At 50.4% G+C, this 21,578-nt stretch overlaps 3 protein-coding genes and 1 long non-coding RNA gene across 9 annotated transcripts in view; 3 read left to right on the plus strand and 1 right to left on the minus strand.

The window, feature by feature from the left end:
- Nucleotides 1-3,022: 3,022 nt before the first annotated feature.
- Nucleotides 3,023-5,108, plus strand: Ramp2 (receptor activity modifying protein 2). The gene is made up of 4 exons (XM_008835332.3): nt 3,023-3,435; nt 3,862-3,927; nt 4,378-4,483; nt 4,629-5,108. The coding sequence occupies exons 1-4, from the start codon at nt 3,342-3,344 to the stop codon at nt 4,882-4,884; spliced, it is 522 nt and encodes a 173-aa protein (XP_008833554.1). The 5' UTR covers nt 3,023-3,341; the 3' UTR covers nt 4,885-5,108.
- A 5,399-nt stretch (nt 5,109-10,507) lies between these two features.
- On the plus strand, nt 10,508-15,313 carry Vps25 (vacuolar protein sorting 25 homolog). The gene is made up of 6 exons (XM_008835333.3): nt 10,508-10,667; nt 10,869-11,014; nt 11,783-11,836; nt 12,183-12,271; nt 13,022-13,097; nt 14,670-15,313. The coding sequence occupies exons 1-6, from the start codon at nt 10,615-10,617 to the stop codon at nt 14,780-14,782; spliced, it is 531 nt and encodes a 176-aa protein (XP_008833555.1). The 5' UTR covers nt 10,508-10,614; the 3' UTR covers nt 14,783-15,313.
- LOC115070700 lies at nt 11,021-16,176 on the minus strand. The gene is made up of 3 exons (XR_003849854.1): nt 15,872-16,176; nt 12,892-12,957; nt 11,021-11,426 (listed from the first exon to the last, which is right to left on the minus strand). It is a non-coding gene; the product is annotated as an uncharacterized LOC115070700 (long non-coding RNA).
- Nucleotides 15,721-21,578, plus strand: part of Wnk4 (WNK lysine deficient protein kinase 4) — an 18,102-nt gene continuing 12,244 nt past the window's right edge. For 5 of the 6 annotated variants that reach the window (XM_008835334.2, XM_008835336.3, XM_008835335.3 and 2 more), the window contains exons 1-6: nt 16,300-17,012; nt 18,491-18,663; nt 19,730-19,950; nt 20,216-20,373; nt 20,843-20,931; nt 21,013-21,229. In XM_008835334.2, the coding sequence (XP_008833556.1) occupies nt 16,398-17,012; nt 18,491-18,663; nt 19,730-19,950; nt 20,216-20,373; nt 20,843-20,931; nt 21,013-21,229 (1,473 nt within the window). In that variant the 5' untranslated portion in view covers nt 16,300-16,397. Of the gene's footprint in view, nt 15,762-16,299; nt 17,013-18,490; nt 18,664-19,729; nt 19,951-20,215; nt 20,374-20,842; nt 20,932-21,012; nt 21,230-21,578 lie in introns of those variants that run through there. The other variant, XM_029564593.1, reaches the window with a different exon arrangement.

The following is a 21,578-nucleotide window of genomic DNA, read 5'->3' on the forward strand; positions in this document are numbered from 1 at the left end:
TTTTGATTCTAACCTTTTGATTCATAAACTTTACTTATGAAAACGTTGAGCTCCAGAGGTAGAATAATGACCTATACCTAGACGTGGTGGCACACACCTTTAATTCCAGCAATCCAGAGGCAGAGGCAGGTGGATCTCTGTGAGTTAGAGGCCAGCCTGGTCTACATGGTGACTTCCAGGCTAGCTGAGGCTGCAGGGAGCCCCTGTCTCAAAAAAAGACAAAAACAAAAAAAAAAAAAAAAAAAAAAAAAAAAAAAAAAAAAAAGAAAACGAAAGACAAATGACCTGCCCAAGTTTCCATAAAAAGGCAGAAGCAGGACCTATTTTCAGTATCCTAACCTACCAGTGTTTTCTTTTTAACCATTATGTTAGACTACCCTATTTAAAACCCCACATTTGCTTCCATCACTTTTAATCTTGACCCTAACTCCCGTCCCAACCCATAGTGGACTCCAGAGGAAATGGTTTAGTTTTTTTTTTTCTGCTCTTCCTAGCTCACTTTTCTTTTTTTTTTTTTTTTTTTTTTTTTTTTTTTTTTTTTTTTTTTTTCTTTCTTTTTTTTTTTTTTTTTTTTTTGTTCTTGAGACAAGGTTTCTCCTTGTAGCTCCAGGTGCCTGGAACTCACTCTGTAGACCAGGCTGGCCTCGAACTCACAGAGAATCCACCTGCCTCTGTCTCCTGAGTGCTGGGATTAAAGGCATGTGCCACCACACCCAGCCCTAGCTCACTTTTCAGTCTTATCACCCAAACCCCTCTAAACCAAGCTTCTGTCTTGGAAACAGTAGTCCTGGCCTGGAAAGTAGCACAGGTGATAGAGTGATTGCCTCGCACACATGAGGCCCTGGTTTTTATCCCCAGCACAGCACAAACTGGGTATCGTAGTGCACAAGTATAATCTCAGTACTCAGAAAGTGGAGACCGGAGGATGGGTCATCCTTGTCTAAGCTGACCATTTGGGGTTAGATGGGAGCCTGTCCTGAAAGAAAAAACAAAGAGGGATTGGAGAGATGTCTCAGCAGTTAAGAACACTGGTTGTTCTTGCAGAAGACCCAGGTTCAAATCCCAACACCCACATGGTGGCTAACAACTGTCTGTAACTCCAGTCCCAGGGGATCCAGCAGCCTCTTCTGACCTCTGTGGGCATTGCTAATAAATAAAATTTTAAAAAAGAAAAAACAAAGGAAGGGAGGGAGGGAGGGATGGAGGATGGAACAAAGGGGCTAGGGAGATATCTCAGTGGTTAAGAACACTTGTTGCTGTTGCAGAGGACCAGAGTTCAATTCCTAGCACCCTCATCAGGTGGCTTACAACAGCTTCAGGGGATCCTGACACCTCTTCTGACATCCTCAGACATTTGCACACATGTGCATATAGATGCACAAAGACACAGATACACACAAGTAAAGAACAAAATAGTTTTTAAAAGTTTTAAATTTTTTATTTATTTTTTTATGTGTGAGTGTTATACCTGCATGTGTATAAGTACAGCGGTGTCGTGCAGTGCCCTTGGAAGCCAGAAGAGGGAGTCAGATACCCTGGAACTGGAGTTAGAGATGGTTGTTAGCCACCTTGTGGGTGCTGGGATATGAAACTGGGTCTTCTGCAAGAGCAACCAGTTGGCCTGGAACTTGCTATGTAGACCAGGCTGGCCTCTGTCTCATAGAGATCTGCCCTCCTCTGCCTCCAGAGTACTGGGATTAAAGGTGTGAGCCACCATGCCCAGTTTATAAAAATAAAAGAAAATTTAAAAGAAAAAGACAACCTGAGTAGGAGGAAAGAGATAAACTTGGTCCTGGCTGCCTGTCTCTTTTCTGCACCATTGTAGGAATGATCCCCACTAACAGGACTTTGGGGTATATGTCCAGCAGGGCACCTCACTTCTTCCATAGATGCCATGCTAAAGCAGTCTGCTGATTCTAGCTATGGAGGAGGACACAGGCCATGATGCAGCAGCATGAGCTCCTGAGATGGCAATTTTAAGAGAGATTATGAAAGATAATTTGTGGTGGACAGGAATCAGAAAACTAGGACAACAGCAGCAGCTAAGTCCAGGGGTCAATGTCTGGGAGTAATTGGGAAAGTTCCCTGCTGACAGCTGTGTCTGGAGTTGAACATCATGGCCAAACCAGCTCCTGGGCTGCTTTAGGCTAATGAATCTCTGACCTAGGATGCAGAGGCAGCTGAGCTGTGGTAGGAGGCAGGGTTCCTGGGGGCTCACGATGAGCCTTGGGGGCCTCTCAGCAATGTGACCTTACTCAGATCACTTAGGAAAGAAGAAAAGGAAACCCTTCTGTGAAGTGAGTGCAATGGCCATCCACAGATGATGCTAACAATAGGTTAGGGAGGAGGGCAACGTTTGAGAATCCCTGATGACAAATGTGTCCTCAGGACCATAGCTTCTCAGTTCAAGCCCTGGGCTCTTTCCTTGGGCCTTAGATGGTGATGATAATAATATACCACCTTGGGGTTGGGGTTCTGTCTCAGGCAATAATAATAATAAAAAAATAATAATAATAATATGCACAACAATAATAAAACAACTCACTTTGTATATTAAGTGGTACATTGGACGTTCTAAGCCCTTTCTTTCTAAAAACCTGAGTGGTCATCTTCCTGGAAATGTAGCCATCTTACCTTTTGCACCCTCATATCAGGTATGGGGGTGAAGAGCCTAGAAACGTGCCGTGAGGGGGCTATTTGGACTTTAATTTCCTCTTTACCCCACTCCCCCAGACTTCTCCCCTTTTCCAGATTCGGTAGGTCCGGCCTCCTCTCCTCCCCGGGTTTTGGCAGACGGGCTAACATCAGTGGGTGTTCCCCTGGCATAAAGGAACTCGCAGCGGGCGGGCGTAGCTCCAGACGCCCCTTCCCCCAGCCCCCCGCCTTAGATACCCGGCGTCGGGAGGCCCAGGGAGCTCCCAGACCCCTCCCTCTTCCCCAAGTCTGGGAGAGCAGCTGCTGCCACCCCTCCCGCGCGAGGAGGAGGGGGCGACTTGAATCCCCACAGCTAATGCTGGGAAACCAGAGCTAGTCCTGGGAGACCGACGGAGGGACCCAGGAAATGGATCCCTGTTCTGGGGTGTCGCGGGGAGCTGTCCAGCCCCACAGCGCCAGCTGGAAGAGAGCGCCGGCGCGACGCGCAGGCAGTCCCGAGCGCTAGGCGCGGCCACGACTCCCCCTGCAGCCCTGGCCCGGGCGTCGCCCCCGCCCCCCACGTGGCTGCAGCGGTTCCAGCCCCTCCGAGGAAGCGGCGCGGCTTCCTGCGGCTCGGGCCGGGGATATAGGCGCCCCCGCCCGGGCCCGCTCAGCTCCGCCGCCCCTCCTAGCCTTCTCGCCGCGCGATGGCGGAGCGCGCCGTGGATGGATCGCGGCTCCTGTGGCTCTGTAGCGGGCGGCCGGCAGTGCTCCGCCTCCTCCTGCTGCTCCTGCTGGGTGGTGAGCGCAGCGCCCAGGGCCGAGTGGGAGACTCCGGAGGTCCCGGAGGGGAAGCGGCCTGGACCACCCGGGCCAGCACCGGCCACCATGCGGGTGCAGACCGACCTGCGGAGCATCGCTGTCCTGCAGACCGCCTCTAGCTGCATCTCCCGGTTGGCGCAGGCCAGCGGCTTCCCACTTAAGGAAAGCTGGTGTGCCCGCCGGGGTCCCTCTTGGGAAGTCCCGGGCTTTCAAGAAGGGAGGACTTTGGGCCGGGATGCAAGTGGGACGCAGCTGGTACCAGCCGCCCTCTTCCCGAACTAAGACATCCCGAGGGGATGAGAGAGGCTATTTCCTCTTTATATTCCAAGATGCCCCTGACTTACAGGGCCCCAGACCCGCCCCCCCCCACATCATCCCACCCTTCTCTCCCATTTCTTCTTACAGTCGCCCCAACTTCTCAGGAGTCCCGGACTGAGTCTCTTCCCACTGTGGACAGCTTCCCGTCAAAAGGTGGGTGCCTAATCCGGTGGGAGAACAACCTAGGGCCAGAGCAGAGCCAGCTCAAAGGAGAGGACCTTTTCCCACAGGCCAGGCCTAACACTAGTTGCTGCCCCACTAACCTGCCTGGTCTCTCTTGGGGTTCTTTATGGTCTTTCTCCCTGTTACCACACAAAGCCCAAGCCCAGTTTTGAGATGGCCTGCCTTACAGGTGGGTGAGGAAAGCCCAGCTAATGTGTATGTGGAAGGGCCTGTCAGGCTGGGAAAGGAAGTACGCACATGGAAGCCATCACAGGATTCCAGAGCCAGGACCATCAGCTCAACCACAAGTGTCTGGCTAGGGAGATTTTTGAAAGGATTCCCATATGTAAAGGCAGGGATCTCTACTTTGGAAATACCTAGGCCAGAAGGCTTGGAGGGAGGGCCAGGGATGTGGTCATTGTGAAGCATCTGTCCCCACAGGGAATTTGGTGGAAAACTATGAGATAAATGTCCTACCTTGCTGGTTTCATTATAAGAGTCATATGGACTCTGTCAAGGACTGGTGCAACTGGACTTTGATTAGCAGGTAGGGGCAGTGCTGGAGGGTGGCTCAGGCCAAGGGTTGGGCTTCTTCTTTGTGGATGGACCTTGCATGAATATGGGATGCCCTTCTCCCTGGGCCTAACTCCTCCCTCACTCAAGTCCTCTATTTCTACACCACCCCCCACCAGGCATTATAGTGACCTGCAATATTGCTTGGAGTACCAGGCGGAGAAGTTTGGCCTAGGCTTTCCCAATCCCCTGGCAGAAAGGATCATCTTTGAGACCCACCTGATACACTTTGCCAACTGCTCCCTGGTGCAGCCCACCTTTTCTGATCCCCCAGAGGATGTGCTCTTGGCCATGATCATAGCCCCCATTTGCCTCATCCCTTTCCTTGTCACACTTGTGGTGTGGAGAAGTAAAGATGGAGAGACCCAAGCCTAGGGTCATGATCATCTCAACCAATGGCCATTTTTTTCCTTTCCCCTTTTCCCTACTGGGACCAGAAATCTCTCTTCCCCTCCTCTCTCTTCCCCTACCACCCAACCCCCACCCCCTCTCTTTCATCCTCACCAAAGATCTTTGGATTGGCGAAAATGGAAGCCAAGTGGAGTCGTGGCACAATTTTTGTAATCTTCAAAATAAAAACAAATTGTTTTTGTACAATATTCCCTTCTTAATAGAGTCTGTGTCCTTCCCACAGTTGATGGTCTTTCTACAGGACCTCATTGCTGGCCAGTGGAGCTGGAAGGATCTAGATGGCCCTGCTGTTCTGTTCATTTCACCTGCCCTCTGCCCCACATGAAAGCTAAACCCCTATAGTCTCCTCCCAGGGAGGGGCCTTTCCTGCCCCTATCCAAACCCAACTCCAGGAAACAAGCAGGAAGAGACTCCCTTCCCGTCCAAACAGCAGCTGTGATTGGGGAGGGGTGGGAGGAGGGAGAAGGAATCTCTACTACCCAGGAGCCCTGACTTTCCCCTTCTTCATGCCTCAGTTTACTCCTACAGCCTAGGAAGAGGAAATTTGACTAGCAACAGGCAGTTATCCTTACAGACCTCAAGATTGAGGCCCAAGGCCATGGGGACTTCCTCTATTAGAGTCTACATTTCCCTCTAGGTTCCTGGCCTTCATCCCCCATTGTCCTAGACCTGTCATGGCCACACAGTGCCCCCTGGTGTTCACTAAAACCAGCAACCAGACAATGTGTGTGATCTGTAAGCTCTGAGGAACACTGGACCCTGGGATTCAGAGACCTGTTACCTCCTTAACCAAGGTCTTAGCTGGGCCCTTCTATCAGCTTCCTGAACAATATTGATAAGCCTCTCTGTTGATACACCTACGTCTTCTCTGCAAAGTACCATTTGTGTATATCTGAACAATGTTTCCCAGACAACAAGGATCCATTCTCACCAGGGAACTCTCATTTCCAATCCTCCCTGGAACACACTTACCAGGTCCCCCCAAACAAGTACAAAACAACTTTGTTCTCCATGGAAACATCTGTTTATCCTTTGTGGCACCAGCAACCTCTTTAGAGACTTTCATTTTCCTTGTTGAAATATCTGTTTCCCGAGCACAAACACGTCTGTTTCCTGGCACAGGTCTATCTATTTCATAGATATATGCCTGAGTTTCTTGGAACCTATCTGTTCATTCTCAAAGATACACTTCTCTTGGGACACAGCTGTCATCTAAGGATATTTTGAATTTTCAGCTGAGATAAATATTTCCTCTGTTTCCATGAATATATCTGTCTTCCCCAAAGATAAATCCATCCCTTCTTGGCACATAGTTACCTTCATACATTTTACTACATTTTGCTCATTGAACAGGGGCCTGCTGGTATAAAACAGTGTGTGTAGTATAGTGTTGTAAAGATAGGTTAGGGACTGGAGAGCATTGGTTGCTCTTACAGAGGACCTGAGTTCGGTTCCCAGCACCCACATGGCAGCTAACAACTGTCTTTAACTCCAGTTCCAGGGGATTCGACATCCTCTTCTGGACTCTGAGGGCATTGCAGGACACAGGTGCACTGGCACACATGTGCAAAACATTCATACACATTTAAAAAACTAAAAAATATATTTTTAAAAGATTTATTTTTATTTTTCATGTTAATTTAAAGCTATAACTTGAATAATTTCAGATTTATAAAATGGGAGACTGGATGGAAAAATGGCTCAGTGGTTAAGAGTATCAGCTACTCTTATAGAGGACCAGAGTTTGATTCCCAGCACCCACATGGCAGCTAACAACCATCTGTAACTACAGTTCCAGGGGATTCACACCCTATTCTGACCTCAGTGAGCATTGCATGACACACATGCACTTGCACACAGTACACTCACACTCATAAAAGAAAAATAATAAATAAAATATTTTTTAAAGATAGGCTAGATTCTGGTTTCTACTCAATGGCTTTCGTCTATTGGGAAATTTGTCATATACACATAAATTAATAATGGAATGTATGATGACAGTCATGCAAGGGAAACAGGCCAGATTAGTATTTAAGTGCAAAGGAAGAAGCAACCACATGCCTCAAGGATCACAAGAGATGTGGCACGTTAGCCTCTCTGTTGCTTGTGACAAGATGCCCAGTGAAAGCAACTTCAAGGAGGAAAGTCTTATTTTTGATTATCATTCCAGAGGTTCCCATGCATGTCACTTTGTGAGGTAGAACATCATGGCAGGAAGCATGTGGCAGAGCAGAACTGCTCACCTCATGGCAGCTAGAAGACAGAGTGTGGTCACACTGTGAACCAGAAACTGTGCTTATCTAGTCATGTCACCAGTGACCTACTGCCTCCATTCAGGCCCCACCTCCTAACAGCCCATTCATCTATGAATTCCTTGATGAAGTTAATGTCCTCATGATCCAATTACTTCTCAATACTCCCTAGGGGAGGACCAAACCTTCAACACAAATATTTTGGAGAAATATTTCATATACCAAACCACAACATGTAGTCACAGGAGGGTGACTGCAGAGTTGGTATGTGACAAGAACTTAAACGGAGTCTGTTCTCTTAGGGGAGCGAGTAAAAAAAGAGCATCAACTGGGCTATTATTCCAGGAGTGAGAAAATAAGGACATGACCAAAGCAGCAATGAACAGAGAAATGGAAAAGAATTATGAAGCAGGAAGTAGTATTAAAGTTGGTGAAGGGAATCTGTAGGATTGGGCATGAGGGATGAAGAAGAGATGTTAGTGTTAAGTCAGACTTTGAGCTTGATTTACTATAACAAAGATGACAGTTATAATAGAAAAAGGCTATTAGGAGGAAGAACTTGCCTGAAGAAAAGGATGTAGGGGGACAGAAGAGGTTGCTCAGAGGTTAAGAGTGCTTGCTGCTCTTGCAGAGGATCTGGGTTCAATTCCCAGCACCTACAACAGGCAGCTCATAACTGCCTGTAATTCCATCTCCAAGGGATCATCTGACACCCTCTTCTGGCCTCCATGGGCACTTGCATGCATGTGCACACACACACACACACACACACACTGATATTCACACATAAATGTAAATAAAAAATATTTTTCAAAAAAGAAGAGCATGTAGCCAGATAAGGTGGTGCATATTTCTAATCTCAGCACTCAGAACATAGAGTTTGACATCATCCTTCCTTACATAGGGAGTTCCAGAGCAGCCTGGGCTATATGAGACCCTGTGTGAAGTAGAAGTAAGAGGAGGAGGAGAAGGAGGCAGAGGAGGAGGAGGAGGAGGAGGAGGAGGAAGAGAAGGAGGAGGAGGAGGAGGAAGAGGAGGAGGAGGAGGAGGAGGAGGAAAGAAGAAGAAAGAGATGTACAACCTGAGGTTACAATGGGACAAGTTGTTATGCCCCCAAAGAGAATCAACAATTGGGATGGGGCAGTGAGATGAGGGTGGATGTATAAATATAATTTGGGGTGTATTCTGCCCCAAAATGCAGTATGAATTCATAGGAAGGATGAGAGCTCTAAAGTTGTATTGAAAAGAAGGTGGTTGAGGTTTGACTCCTAGAGAAATAATCACCTTTAAAGAATGAAAGAAAGCCAGGTGTGGTGGAATGCACCAGTAATCCCAACACTGGGTAGGCTGAGGCAGGAGGATGGAGTTTGAGGCCAGCCTGGCTACATGGTGAGACTCCATCTCAAAAAAAATTGTTTTCTTTGTGTACCATAGCCAAGTATGGTACATATATGTAATCCCAGCACTTAGAGTGTTGAGGCAGGAGGACAGTGAATTTGAGACCAGCCTGGGTTACACAATGAATTCAAGGCAAGCCTGAGCTACAAAGTGAGACAAAACAAATGAAAAAGAATGGGGGAGAGGAAAGATCAAAGACATAGCAGCAGAAAGGATAAAACCATGTAATGAAGGCAAAAAGAAATGGTGGTGTTTGGGAAAGCATTATCAATTAAATGGTTCATGTGCACAACAGATATTTTGTTAGTCACACTGTGAACCAGAAACTGCACATAATGAAGGACGAACTTGAATGAGAAAAGGTTAGAAATCAGACAGGAAGTTGAGCTGGCAGGTCAAGGGCTACACATTACTTTTATTTATTAATATATATATATATATATATATTGGGGGGGGTCTTTTTGAGACAGGTTCTCCCTGTAGCCCCAGCTGACCTGGAACTTACTATGTAGACCAAGCTGGCCTTGAACTCACAGAGGTCCACCTGCCTCGGCCTCCCTAGTGCTGAGATTAAAGGTGTGTGCCACCAGGCCCAGCTTAAAAAAATATTTTATTTACTCTTTTTTATTGTATGTATAAGAGTGTATTGCCCGCATGTATATAAGTGTACCAGTGTCATGCAATGTCTGCGGAAGTCAGAATGGGCACTGGATTCCCCTGGAACTGGACTTATGGATGGATGGTTGTTAGCTACTATGTGGGTGCTGGGAATTTAACTGGGTCCTCTACAAGACCAAACAGTGCTCTTAACCACTGAGCTCTCTCTCTAGTCCCTAGATATTACTTTTAAATAGGGATAAATTGAGCATTTTATAACATAAGAAAGATGATAGAGATATCTTGGAGGAAGTTGGAAAGGAGAGGCAAGAATATGTAGTGATGTGTTGGCCTTGTAAAGGAAGAGTGACACTTCTTTGAGTCCAAAAGGAAGGCGTAAAAGTGGAGAGGAGTTTTTGAGATATGAATCAAATATAGTGACAGGGAAAGATTAAGACGTACACGTGCCTAATGTCAATCTCATAAAACAGAGAGGGAGCATAATGATGGGGACAGGTGGAATGTCTTGATAAATGAAGGTGACTGGGAGTCAATGAAAACAGCCCAGCTTCCCCTCATTCTTTAAAGATGAGCATTTCTTAGGAGTCAGACCTCCACTTTCTTTTCAATACACCTTTGTCTTAAGAGCTCTCATCCCTCCTAGAGGTTCATATTCCATTTCAGGGCAGTTGACCCAAATTTACATTTCTAAGTCCATCCAGGCTCTCCTGAGAACACAGGAGTGAGATTAGTCAGAGAATCTAGGACTGTAGGAAACACGTTCTGGTAATTTGTCTTCCCCAGCAATTTTCCATAGCTCAGGAGTAGGGTTGGGGGTGGGAGGAATAATCCTGGTTTGGAAAATGACCAGAGACAAGGGGACAGAACCAAGCAGTGTAGGCTGGGTAATGAGTCAGATAAGACCAAGAGAGATCCTAGGACTTGAGACTAGAAAGGTGAGGTGGTGGGAGAGGTGATGGTTAAATGTCAGCTCTGACTCTTTGAAGGAAGCAGAGCAGCCTGTAGTGATACAAGCCACAAAATATGCTCCCACGGGTTCTACAGGAAACGTAGGAGGCATGTCAAAGTACGTAGGAATGAAGAAGATTGCGGAATCATGCATTTAAATTAAATGGTCACTGAAACGAATATAAGGAAGTCCCGTATAATGGAGCTGACGTTTGGAGATGTGTATCCTATTTATGCTCTACTAACGAACTGCACCACTTTGGGAAAGTCACTACTCTTTACTGGGCTTGAACCAGAAGACGTCCTGGGTACAGCTTTTTAGGGCAGAGGCAGGAGATTGGCCATTTCCAGGGACACCTCCCACCCCACCGCAGACCTCCTGAGAGATGTCCGGAACCTTTCTTCTGTGCTTTCTGCCCGGACGTGCTGAGGCGGAGACCGGAAGTCCTTGTTGGTTCCGGGATTTTGGGCTACTACGATGGCGATGAGTTTCGAGTGGCCGTGGCAGTATCGCTTCCCGCCCTTCTTTACGTGAGGCTCAGATCCCGAGAAGTCCCGTGTGACTCCCTCCCCTCCCCGGGGCCCTGGGCTTAGCCCTGATGCTTCTTCACTTGGTGACCGGGGGAAAAAGGACCCGCCCGCCTCCACCCGCACAGTCCCTTACTGCCTCCCCTAAAGTGTCCCTGGGCAGGTGGTGCACGCTAACTGCGTCCCATTCCCTTCACCCGGCAGGTTACAGCCGAACGTGGACACTCGGCAGAAGCAGCTGGCCGCCTGGTGCTCTCTGGTTCTGTCCTTCTGCCGCCTGCACAAACAGTCCAGCATGACCGTGATGGAAGCGCAGGAGAGCCCGCTCTTCAACAACGTCAAGCTGCAGCGTATCCTCCCTGAGGCTCTCCCATAGCCCCCACACATACACGCTCACCCTTTTCTACAAGCCCAGACTTCCATCTCCCACCTGCCCCCCTTACCCATAGTAGGCAGGTTTCTACTCAAACTGGACTTGGGAAATAGCTAGGGTATATGGCAGACATCCATTTGATGCTCACCCTCCAGGTAGTGCCAGCCCCCTTGTCCTAGCATTGATGAATGCTTGGGTCTTGGAATCTTGGCCTGTAAGCAAGTTCTAAGCTTTTCAGCCTGAGCCCTTTTAGGCTATTCAAATTTGCTCTATGTAAGGTTCAAACTTCTATGTGATGAAGCACCTTTAATAATTTTCTGCACTTAACGCCACCTCTTCCTGGAAGTGAGAGTCATTTGTTTTTGCTTTCTGATTCATGTCTGAAATATCTGTGGAGTAAAGGGGAGAGGATGAGGGGAAGGGTGATACCTTTAGTTTGCTTTTTGTTGAGACCCAGTCTCACTGTGTAGGTCCAGTTGTCCTGGAACTGGTGAGCCTCCTGCCTCCACCTCCTGAGAGCTGGTATTACAGGCCTGTGCCACCACACCCTCCTAGCTCTTCCTTCTAACAGGAAGCTTTTCACCTTCCTTCCCAGAATATTCAGGAGATGCTAATTTCTAGCTCAAAAATTGATTTATGTATGGAAGGAAAGGAAGGTGTTAGGTGATTTCTCATTATGGGATGGTCTCTGAAATTTTAATTTAACTCAGTCCATATGTATGCCATCCCCTTAACCTTAAACCAGGGAAACTTCCTGTGGAATCAATCCAGGTTGTATTAGAGGAATTGAGGAAGAAAGGTGGGTTCAGTTCCTCAGATACATACTACTTCCTAGGTTGGTTTTCCTGAGGGCAGATTACAAGTCTTTTCTGTTTAATGACACTCTTCTCTCCCCTGGCTTAAAGCCCTTAACATTCTATAGGAGGCACAATTCCCAGTGCCCCTGCCCATATAAAATTAAAATCTCTGTAACCTAAACCTGACGAGAAATGGACTAAGAAGAATGGGTGCCTTATAAATAATAATAGTAAAATAAATATTGAATCTCTTGTTCTGAAAGCAGAGTCTCACTCTATCCCGTGTTGGTATTTGCCTCTATGTCCCTTTTTTAGAGCACGCTGCTTTCATAAGTATCTGTTTTACAGGGAACCTGGAGTGGTTGGATAAGAGTAAGTCCAGCTTCCTGATCATGTGGCGGAGGCCAGAAGAATGGGGGAAACTCATTTATCAATGGGTGAGGCCACCTTGCTGCTAAGCACTAAGCAATGACCCATAGCACAGGAGAATGGTTGCCTGTGCCCAGCAGATACCTGGTTTTCTTAGATCCAGACTTGACAAAGTGGGGAGGGGGCAGGAGGAAGTACAGGCCTTCCTGGCAAGCATCCTTCAGTGACTCAGTTTCTCTACTGCACAGAATCTCCCTTTCTTTGCCTGTAGGAGGCCAGAGGCTACGCGAGGCCATGTTTGGAGAATGCAGTACTGGGAACTATGAGTGCTATTGTTGGCTGGAGCCTCTGGCCACAGGAGATAAATGGGGAAAGGAAGGGAAGGAAAAAAAAAAAAAAGGGTCCCCTCCCCCACTGTGCCTTTACAGGGTTGTCCAAATGAATGAGACCTTCTGAAGCAGTAAGTGTGGGGACAGAATACTCTGTCCCTCAGACTCCTAGTTACCACCAGCCCCAAACATTCCCAAGGGAGAGAAGAGGGAAGGAGGCATCAATAACCTAAATATAACAAATATACACCACCCATTCCTAACAGAAAAACAACCAGAATGAGAGGTCACTTTTGAGACACGTGAAGGGCTGTGGTTTAGTGGTTCCAAATATGTGTATACACATATAAATATAGTACCTGCAGGGTTTATGAGTTTAGGACACTGCAGAGGTGACAGTCTTGATTTTGGAACAGGTACAATTCCTGGAGGAAAAGGGGAAACTGGTGAGTTTGGTCCTTATTAAGTCCTTATTTTCTGTGTCCACAGGTCTCCAGGAGTGGCCAGAACAACTCTGTGTTTACCTTGTATGAACTGACCAGTGGAGAAGACACAGAGGATGAAGGTAATGCCTTTTTCTTCTAGTTTTGTCATCAGAATCCTCTTCTCTCCAATACTAGTTTTCTACATCTTCACACTATTTCCCTGCCTCTGAATCCCATAATGCAAAAGTTCTCAACCTTCCTCCAAAGATTCCATAAACCACCTGAGTTCGCATTAAAACAACAACAAAACCCTACTTTTGTTTGTGTGGATATTTATACATTTTTCTAGGGTTTGAACTCATATTATGAGATTTTCAAGGGTATGTTAAGAATTATTACTCTAGAAGCCAATTGAGGAACCAGCGTGGGAGATTAAGCCTGAAATCTCACTCCTTGCTGACTCAGGCTCTCTTTCACCCTTTCTTCTTATAGAGGGCTCAAGATTTGTGGGTGTCAGCTGAAGGGATTGGGCCAACACCCCCAGCCCATTTAAATACTTTGGGTTTGTGCCAGGCATGGATTTGTATGCTCTTTGATTTTTACATAAACACTTTTTAGCTCTTTTCTCTATGACTCCCTATTCTGATCCCCAGGATCACCAAGAGTTCCAGTCTTTGCTGGGGTAACGGGTGGGGGTGGGTGTTCTGCCAGGCTCTGACTGCCCCAACAGACTTTATACCTCTTGGCTGTTCCCCTCTGACCTGCAGGCCTCTGCTTGCTATTCCTACCATCACTCCATGACTTCAGCGCTGTAGCCTGGCCCAGCCCACCACTCAGGCTGGGCAAAGCTGGAGGTTTCCTCAGAATGCATGCTCCCTGACTTGAGCTGGGCACCCGCAGGGGGTGAGGTGAACAAGCCTGTCAAGGCTTGCCTGCTGCCTCTCACATCTCCCTACAGTATCTTACCATATCTCCAGGTACTCAGCTGGCCCTTGGCTCCCTTTCAACTAGGAAAGGACAGATTATTGGTGCTAGACTTTAGCTAGGGGTGCTGGCTACCCTTCTTTGTGTTAAGACAGGTCCTCCAGGTTTATACAAATGTGTGGTTAGGGTCAGGGTCTATAGTGCCTATAGTCCTAGCCTAGGTCTCATTGTCAGGGTTACTTTTTTTTTTTTTTGTCTTTTTGAGACAGGGTCTCTTTGTAGCCCCAGCTGGCCTGCCTTGAGTCCATGCCTGGGTCTCATGTTCAGGGTTTTTTTTTTTTTTTTTTGTCTTTTTGAGACAGGGTCTCTTTGTAGCCCCAGCTGTCCTGGAACTCACTATGTAGACCAGGCTGGCCTTGAACTCACAGAGATCTGCCTGCCTCTGCCTACTGAGTGCTGGGATTAAAGGCGTGCGCCCAGCAGGGTTACTTCTTTATGGGCCCAAAGGCAGAAAATATCACTGCTGCATCAGATACTGAAGGGGGCAAAGGGAAAGAAGGTGTTGGGGGAGGGGGGCTGCATCTTCAGAATTTAGGAGCAGGGAAATAAGCCTGAATTCATTTATTGCTAGCAAAAGGCTGCCTTCCACCCTGTGCTCCTAGGAAGTGTGGGTGGCAGCCTCAGAGGTACAGATAGCATATGTGCTCCCTGGTTCTGTAAGGGCTTGGCTTCTAGTTCTACCACCAAAGGAACTGAATATCCCTGACTGCCCATCTCTTCCTATATAGAGTTCCACGGGCTGGATGAGGCGACCCTTCTGCGGGCTCTGCAGGCCCTACAGCAGGAGCACAAGGCTGAGATTATCACCGTCAGTGATGGCCGAGGAGTCAAGTTCTTCTAGCAGAGACCTGTCTGCCTTTACTTCCCTTCCCCCTTGCCAGGGCTTTCCAAAGGAGACAGACCTAGTGTCCCCACACACTAGCTCATCACTCCACCAGACTCTAAGGGCTCAAGTCCTGAAAGCTGGGACCTAGGGATGCTTTTTCCACTTCCCATTATGTCTGTCCCTGGGATAGGTTGAGCCCAGGGTGCCAGGGAGAAAGGATGTGCTTCTTCTTGCCCTACCTCCTCTCTTGTCCTAGACTGTCCCTGAGCCAGGGTCTATAAACCTGACACTTTATATGTGTTCTCACACATAAGTACATACCCACATGCACCTGCACAAGCTTTTCTCTCCTCCCCGCTCCCACCCCTTCAGCTGCTGTTGCCTCTGGTCTCAGGCTGGTGCTGGATCCTTTCTAGAGGACCAGGGAAGCCCCGGCTGCAGGCAGCCTACCAGGCAATATAAAGATAGGAAGCCCCAGACAGGGGCTGGCAGCTGGCAGCCAGAGGCAGGGCCACACTGATTTATGATATTAAAATCTCAACTCCAGCTGCCTGCCTGTTGTTACTGCTAGGAATGGAGTTGGAGAAGGCTGCGTAACAGATGTACCTGAAGGAGTCCCAGCCAAGGGAAGAGGAGAGGAATCCTCTGGCCTTTGAACAGAAGGGCCTCTGGGCCTGGGGACTCCAGTGAGCCTGTGGTTTTCCATGTGCTGAGTGGGCTGTGTGGAGGAGTGCTGATGGAACACAGCTTGGGGACAGACTGCTTGCTCTCTAAATTGGAGTCACTTAATTGCTCACCCATGAAAGTCCTAAACTATTTTGAAGCCCTTCCCTCCACCCATCTGGTCTGGGTGGGGTAGTTGTGGCCAAGGGGAGCTAGGGGGGTAAACCGGATGTGGACTTTGGTTTATTGAAGACTTTGGCAAACAGAAGGGGGAGGAAGGAGAGCCCACAGCAAAAACAGCAGTTCTAGCGAGAGCCAAGCTCTGGCCAAGGTGAGGTGAGGCTGGTGGGTGACCAGCTCTTGGTTTGGGGGAAGGGCTCGTCCTGTGGCACACATATTCAGATGAAGACCGGAGGGATAGCTGTGTGGGGGAAGCCTTACCTTTCACTGGCATCTGTGTTAGGTCTGGGGCTACTCCAGCTGATTAGGCCCCGGTAGTGCCGCCTTATCAGGGGTGTGCAGGCGGGTGGTGGCCTCTCCCTAGCCACCCCCTTCCCCATTAGGGCCTGGAAGCCGCGATCACGGTGCCTCTCCCCTCCCGGAGTCGTCCTCCAACTCCCCCATCCCAAATCGGTCTGCGCTCTCCCAGTGCGGGAAGGCTTGTCGCAGCCTCCCGCTCTGCTCTTCCAGGGAAGAAGGGTGAAGGTGGGGACGTGGGAGCAGAAGGCACACGGCCGGGCGGGGGTGTAGCGGCAGCCGAAGTGAGGGGCGGCGCACCGCGCTCACCCGGACAACCCTGGGGGTTGAGGGCGGGGGCTCGGCAGGGGGCGGGACCCGGGGCGGGTCGCGGGCCAGACCAGCCCTGGGCTGGGGCCCCAGTCGCTCAACCAGAGCGCTGAGCACCCGGCGGGTCCGCCTGTCCGGCCACCTGGCTGACTTTCCGCCCCGCGGCGCCCGGTCCTTCCCCATGCTGGCACCTCGGACCCCCGAGAGCACGGTCCCCATGTCCCAAACCGAGGCTGACCTGGCCCTCCGGCCACCGCCGCCTCTCCCCACTTCGGGGCCCACCCGCCTGTGGCCACCTCCTCGCCGAGTGCGCCGCTTCTCCGGGAAGGCTGAACCCCGGCCGCGCTGCTCGAGACCCAGCCGCCGCAGCTCGGTCGACCTGGGACTGCTGAGCTCCTGGTCTCAACGCGCCTCACTCGTTCCGGAGCCTCCTGATCCTCCGGACTCCGCTGGCCAGGGCCCCACGAGGAGCCCACCACCTCCCTCCAAAGAGCCCCCGGAGGGCTCGTGGGCCGGGGCAGCCCCTCCGAAGGCTGCAGACCCGGCGTTCCCTGAGCTCACGGGATCTTCAGGAGGCCCGGGGTTCCCGGAGCTACCGAAGCTTCCTGATGCCGCTGCTCGGGAGAGGCGGCGGGAGCAGGAAGAAAAGGAGGACACGGAGACCCAGGCTGTGGCCACGTCCCCGGACGGCCGATACCTCAAGTTTGACATCGAGATTGGAAGAGGCTCCTTCAAGACGGTGTATCGAGGGCTAGACACGGACACCACGGTAGAAGTGGCCTGGTGTGAACTGCAGGTGCGGCTGGGCGCCCTCTCGGTGGCACCTCACGATGGGAACTTTTGGAGGCCTTAGGATGGGAAACCCGGAGGACAGCATCAAGGGAAGGATTATTTTTTTTTTCTTATCAGATATCCAGACACCCTTGCTCTCCTTGTTGGTATGATCTGGCTAATTGGGTGGGTTCAGGAGAAACTGAGGCAAATGGGTATATGGTGACTCCCGGTAGACATGGACCTTCACATTTTCAAGTCTCCATACAAATCTGAGGGTTGGAATCTAGGTTGGGAAATTGGGTGGGAGGGCAATTCAGTGGGGAGGCTGGCCCCTCCAGTCTCCTGCCCTGGATACCATCCCTTCCTCTGCTTTTCCTCTAAGTGCTGAGACTTTCCCTGTGACCCTGGTCCTCTTGCTCCCCCTTCTTCTTTACAGACTAAGAAATTGGGATGTGGGAGGCCAGGAGCTGGGACCAAGGCCCTTTCAACCTCCAGAAAGATTTAGGGTAGTTATGACAGAAGGGGGCTCTCTCAGGCTGCTTCTGGAGCAGTCAGACTTCCAGACTTCTCAACAGTTTCGAGGAGAGGGGACCGGAAGCTCCAGCCTAAGCCAGAGACCAGTCCTGACTCTGTCTACCTGGAGCCCCTTTCCAGAGCCAAAAGCGCTGAGCCCTTGCAACTCTTGGACTTCTAAACAATGTTGGATGGCAGGATCCTCTTCCCACTACTCCCATTCTACATATGAGTGGAGAGAACCCAGTGCCTGTGGTCGGGGAAACTTGAGATTCAAACTGGGGACAAAACCTGGAGGAAGGGTCCTTTCACTGGGCTGGCCCCTTGTGCCTGCTAGTGCCGCACCCCACTCTAAGCCAGACCAGGAGAAGCAGGCAGGCCCTGGTAGTGGGCAGGGACAAGGGGGGGGGGTGGAGGAGCCACGGTGGGGGGCGGTCTCCTGGCGCCCGGTCCTGGATCTTTTCTTTCTTGGTACCTTTCTCTGCAGTCCTCCGCTTGCTGTCTGGACCCGGCAGTTCCTAGTTTCTAGGGCCAACCTCTTGCCGGCCCCAATTCCCTGCCTGTGGTCCATCCATTGCCCGCTTGCTGCCTGCCGGCTGCCAGCCACCAAGCACCCCCCTTCCACCCCAAGGCCGGTCGGCTCGGGCAGCCACAAAGGCGCTATTGAGCTCTGGTCTCCCAGACCTGGCTACATAAAGGCCCTTGTGTCCAGCGGGGGGGGGGGGGGGGGGGGGGGGGGTGGAACAGGAGGAAGCTTCACGACCTCCCTCCAATTTGCCGCCCCACCCAGGATGGGTGTGTTCTTGGAGCAAGGAAGGAACCAACTAAAAGTTTGGGGTCTGCAGCCCGTTTGACTATCGATCTCACCAAAGGGACCCCAGCCGTGTGCTCCAGCCCTCATTTTTTCCTCCCAGCTCTACCCTAGGTGCCCCATGCTCTTTTTCCTGGGGGTCTGGGCCTGATGTGACCCCATCACCCATCCCACAGACTCGGAAACTGTCTCGAGCTGAGCGGCAGCGCTTCTCTGAGGAGGTGGAAATGCTCAAGGGGCTGCAGCACCCCAACATCGTTCGCTTCTACGATTCATGGAAGTCAGTGCTGAGGGGCCAGGTTTGCATCGTGCTGGTCACGGAACTCATGACCTCTGGCACGCTCAAGACGTGAGCTCTGGCCTGGGTGGGAGGGGGAAAATGGGATAGTTCCTCTACCGCTTTTTCTCCACCTTCACCACAAACTCCGTACACCCATATCTAAAAGCAGGCTATCTTGCTGGGCGTGGTGGCGCACGCCTTTAATCCCAGCACTCGGGAGGCAGAGGCAGGAGGATCTCTGTGAGTTCAAGGCCAGCCTGGTCTACACAGTGAGTTCCAGGACAGCTGGGGCTACAGGGAGACCCTGTCTCAAAAAGACCTAAATAAATAATGAAGCTCTGTCTCAAAATAAATACATAAATAAATAAATAAATAAATAAATAAATAAATAAATAATAAAAGCAGGCTATCTCCTACCCACTGGAGGGACCTGTATCCTTGCCTGGGTGACAGTACCCCAGTCAAAAATTTAGACATCTTTGCTGTGCCCTAACTCTTACCAGCTGGGGTCTCCAAGTCCTTCCTTAAAATCTCCCGCTGGGTTTTCACTGCCCATCCTGGCCCCTACCTTGCTTCACTAATGCAGGCCCTGCTGCAGCCCCCAAAAGGACCTTACAGGCTCTGCCTTTTAAGTTACCCCACCTTCCATAACCAGGAGGAAATCTGACCCTTTGACTCCCTCCTTTAAATCTCTTCAGGATTTCCCACTGCCCTGGGGTTAAAGTTCTTAGGATCCAGTCTGGTCTTCAGCCTAAGTTACAGATGAACCCAATTCTCAGTGACTCCTCCCACCCTGCCTTGCCACTGGTTGTGGCCCTTCTGCCTGTAAAGTCTCCATACCTTCCCCCTTTTCATCCCTGAACTTCTACTCCTTCAAGACCAAAAAATTATTTCCTCAGAGAAGTCCTCCCCTTTGCTTGGGACAGTTAGTCATCCCTTCCCGCTTCCCACAGCACCTTGGCTGCGGCCCTATCTACTCCACTAATTGACTCGGTTTCTCTCAGTCCCAGAGCGGATATAAGCTAAAAGAATGAAAGCAGAGGACACCGAGATGGTGGCAAGGGGACTGGTGGGGGAAGTTCCCAGCAGGGGCTTTTCCATCCCACAGCCACTCTAGTTATGCGCCTTCTCCCAGGTACCTGAGGCGGTTCCGAGAGATGAAGCCCCGAGTCCTTCAGCGCTGGAGTCGCCAAATCCTGCGGGGACTTCATTTCCTACACTCCAGGGTTCCCCCGATCCTGCACCGAGATCTCAAGTGCGACAATGTCTTCATCACCGGTCCTTCAGGCTCTGTCAAAATCGGAGATCTGGGACTGGCCACGCTCAAACGCGCCTCCTTTGCCAAGAGCGTTATTGGTGCGTCGGTTCTGGAGTGTCTTTGCCGTTCCAAGCTTCCCCATCAGAAAAGGGCTTGGGACCCCCTTTGCTCCAAACAGGGCTTTGGAAATCTCCAGAACTAGGGAGTCCTGTTCCTCCTGCCCCCAACATACACTATGGTTAAGAGCTGGTCACCTGCAGTCCAGAACTTCTGGGGGTTGCCCCTGAGCTGCCTAGCCCATAGTACACCCAAGAGAAGGGAGGAGACAAGGATGAAGTCTGATCCTTTCTTTGGGTCCTATAGGAACTCCGGAATTCATGGCCCCGGAGATGTATGAGGAAAAGTACGATGAGGCGGTGGATGTGTACGCCTTTGGCATGTGTATGCTGGAGATGGCAACGTCGGAGTACCCGTATTCCGAGTGCCAGAATGCTGCGCAAATATACCGCAAGGTCACTTCGGTGAGAGAGGTGGTGGTCGGAGGAGAATGGATCCCCGGTGGCCCTCCCACTCTCTTAACTAGCCTAAGGTCAATGCCCTTTCCCTTAGTAAAACCAGGTTAGACAGAAGGGTGCCCTGGAGAATGGAGGTATATTGGATGCACAAATACCCTTCACACAGTTCTTTAGATTATGTACAGATATGCTGCGCTCCTAAGACTTTACGAATGAACGAGTTGGCATCCATCTTACCAGATCTTTCTAGTTGCCCCGCAAGGTGAGCGAAGCAAACGTTCTGCCCTGCCGCTTTACAAATGAGAAAACAGGCAGCCAGACTCTTGTGCAAGGTCACACTGACATTAAGTGGAGGGTATGGGATTTGAAAACACACCTTTCAGTAGTACCAGTCCTTGAGCCTCGGCGACTGCCTGCACTCAGCCTGGGAGCTGCGGCACTGAGGACCGAGGCCTCATGAAATCCCTTCTCCCAGGGTACAAAACCCAACAGCTTCTACAAAGTGAAGATGCCCGAGGTGAAGGAGATCATTGAAGGCTGCATCCGCACGGATAAGAACGAGAGGTGGGGTCCAAGGGCAGAGAGGGAGGATGGAAACCAGGCTCCGGTGGCGGCGGGCTGGGCTCACCGCCCGGCGATTCCCAGGTTCACCATCCAGGATCTACTGGCTCACGCCTTCTTCCGTGAGGAACGAGGTGTGCACGTGGAGCTGGCGGAGGAGGACGACGGTGAGAAGCCAGGCCTCAAGCTCTGGCTGCGCATGGAGGATGCGCGGCGCGGGGGGCGACCACGGGATAACCAAGCCATCGAGTTCTTGTTCCAGCTCGGCCGGGATGCTGCGGAGGAGGTGGCGCAGGAGATGGTGAGGAGAGGGCAGGCTGTGCTTTGGCTAAGTATATAAAGGGCTCAGTTAAGGCGCCACCAGTCCACAGGAGGGGCCCTGGGCTACAAGGTGGGACATTAGAGTGGCGGGAGGATACCGCTTAGGGCATCTCCTGCAGGGGTCCCCAGGTCTTTCCAGTTCTAATTCACTTGCGCACGCATACTCATTGTTCCTTTGCTGAAGAAGCCCTGAACCCTCCAACCTCCCTGCTTTACATCTTGCAGATTCGTTTATCCTGGAATGCCATTCTATGTTCATCTATTTATTTTTCCCCTCCATTCTTCCTCCATACACAGCACCATCAGTTTTAGGAACCACCCTCACCCCC

Source organism: Nannospalax galili, unplaced genomic scaffold (assembly GCF_000622305.1).
Source record: "Nannospalax galili isolate Female #2095 unplaced genomic scaffold, S.galili_v1.0 scaffold137, whole genome shotgun sequence".
Classification (NCBI taxonomy): domain Eukaryota; kingdom Metazoa; phylum Chordata; class Mammalia; order Rodentia; family Spalacidae; genus Nannospalax; species Nannospalax galili.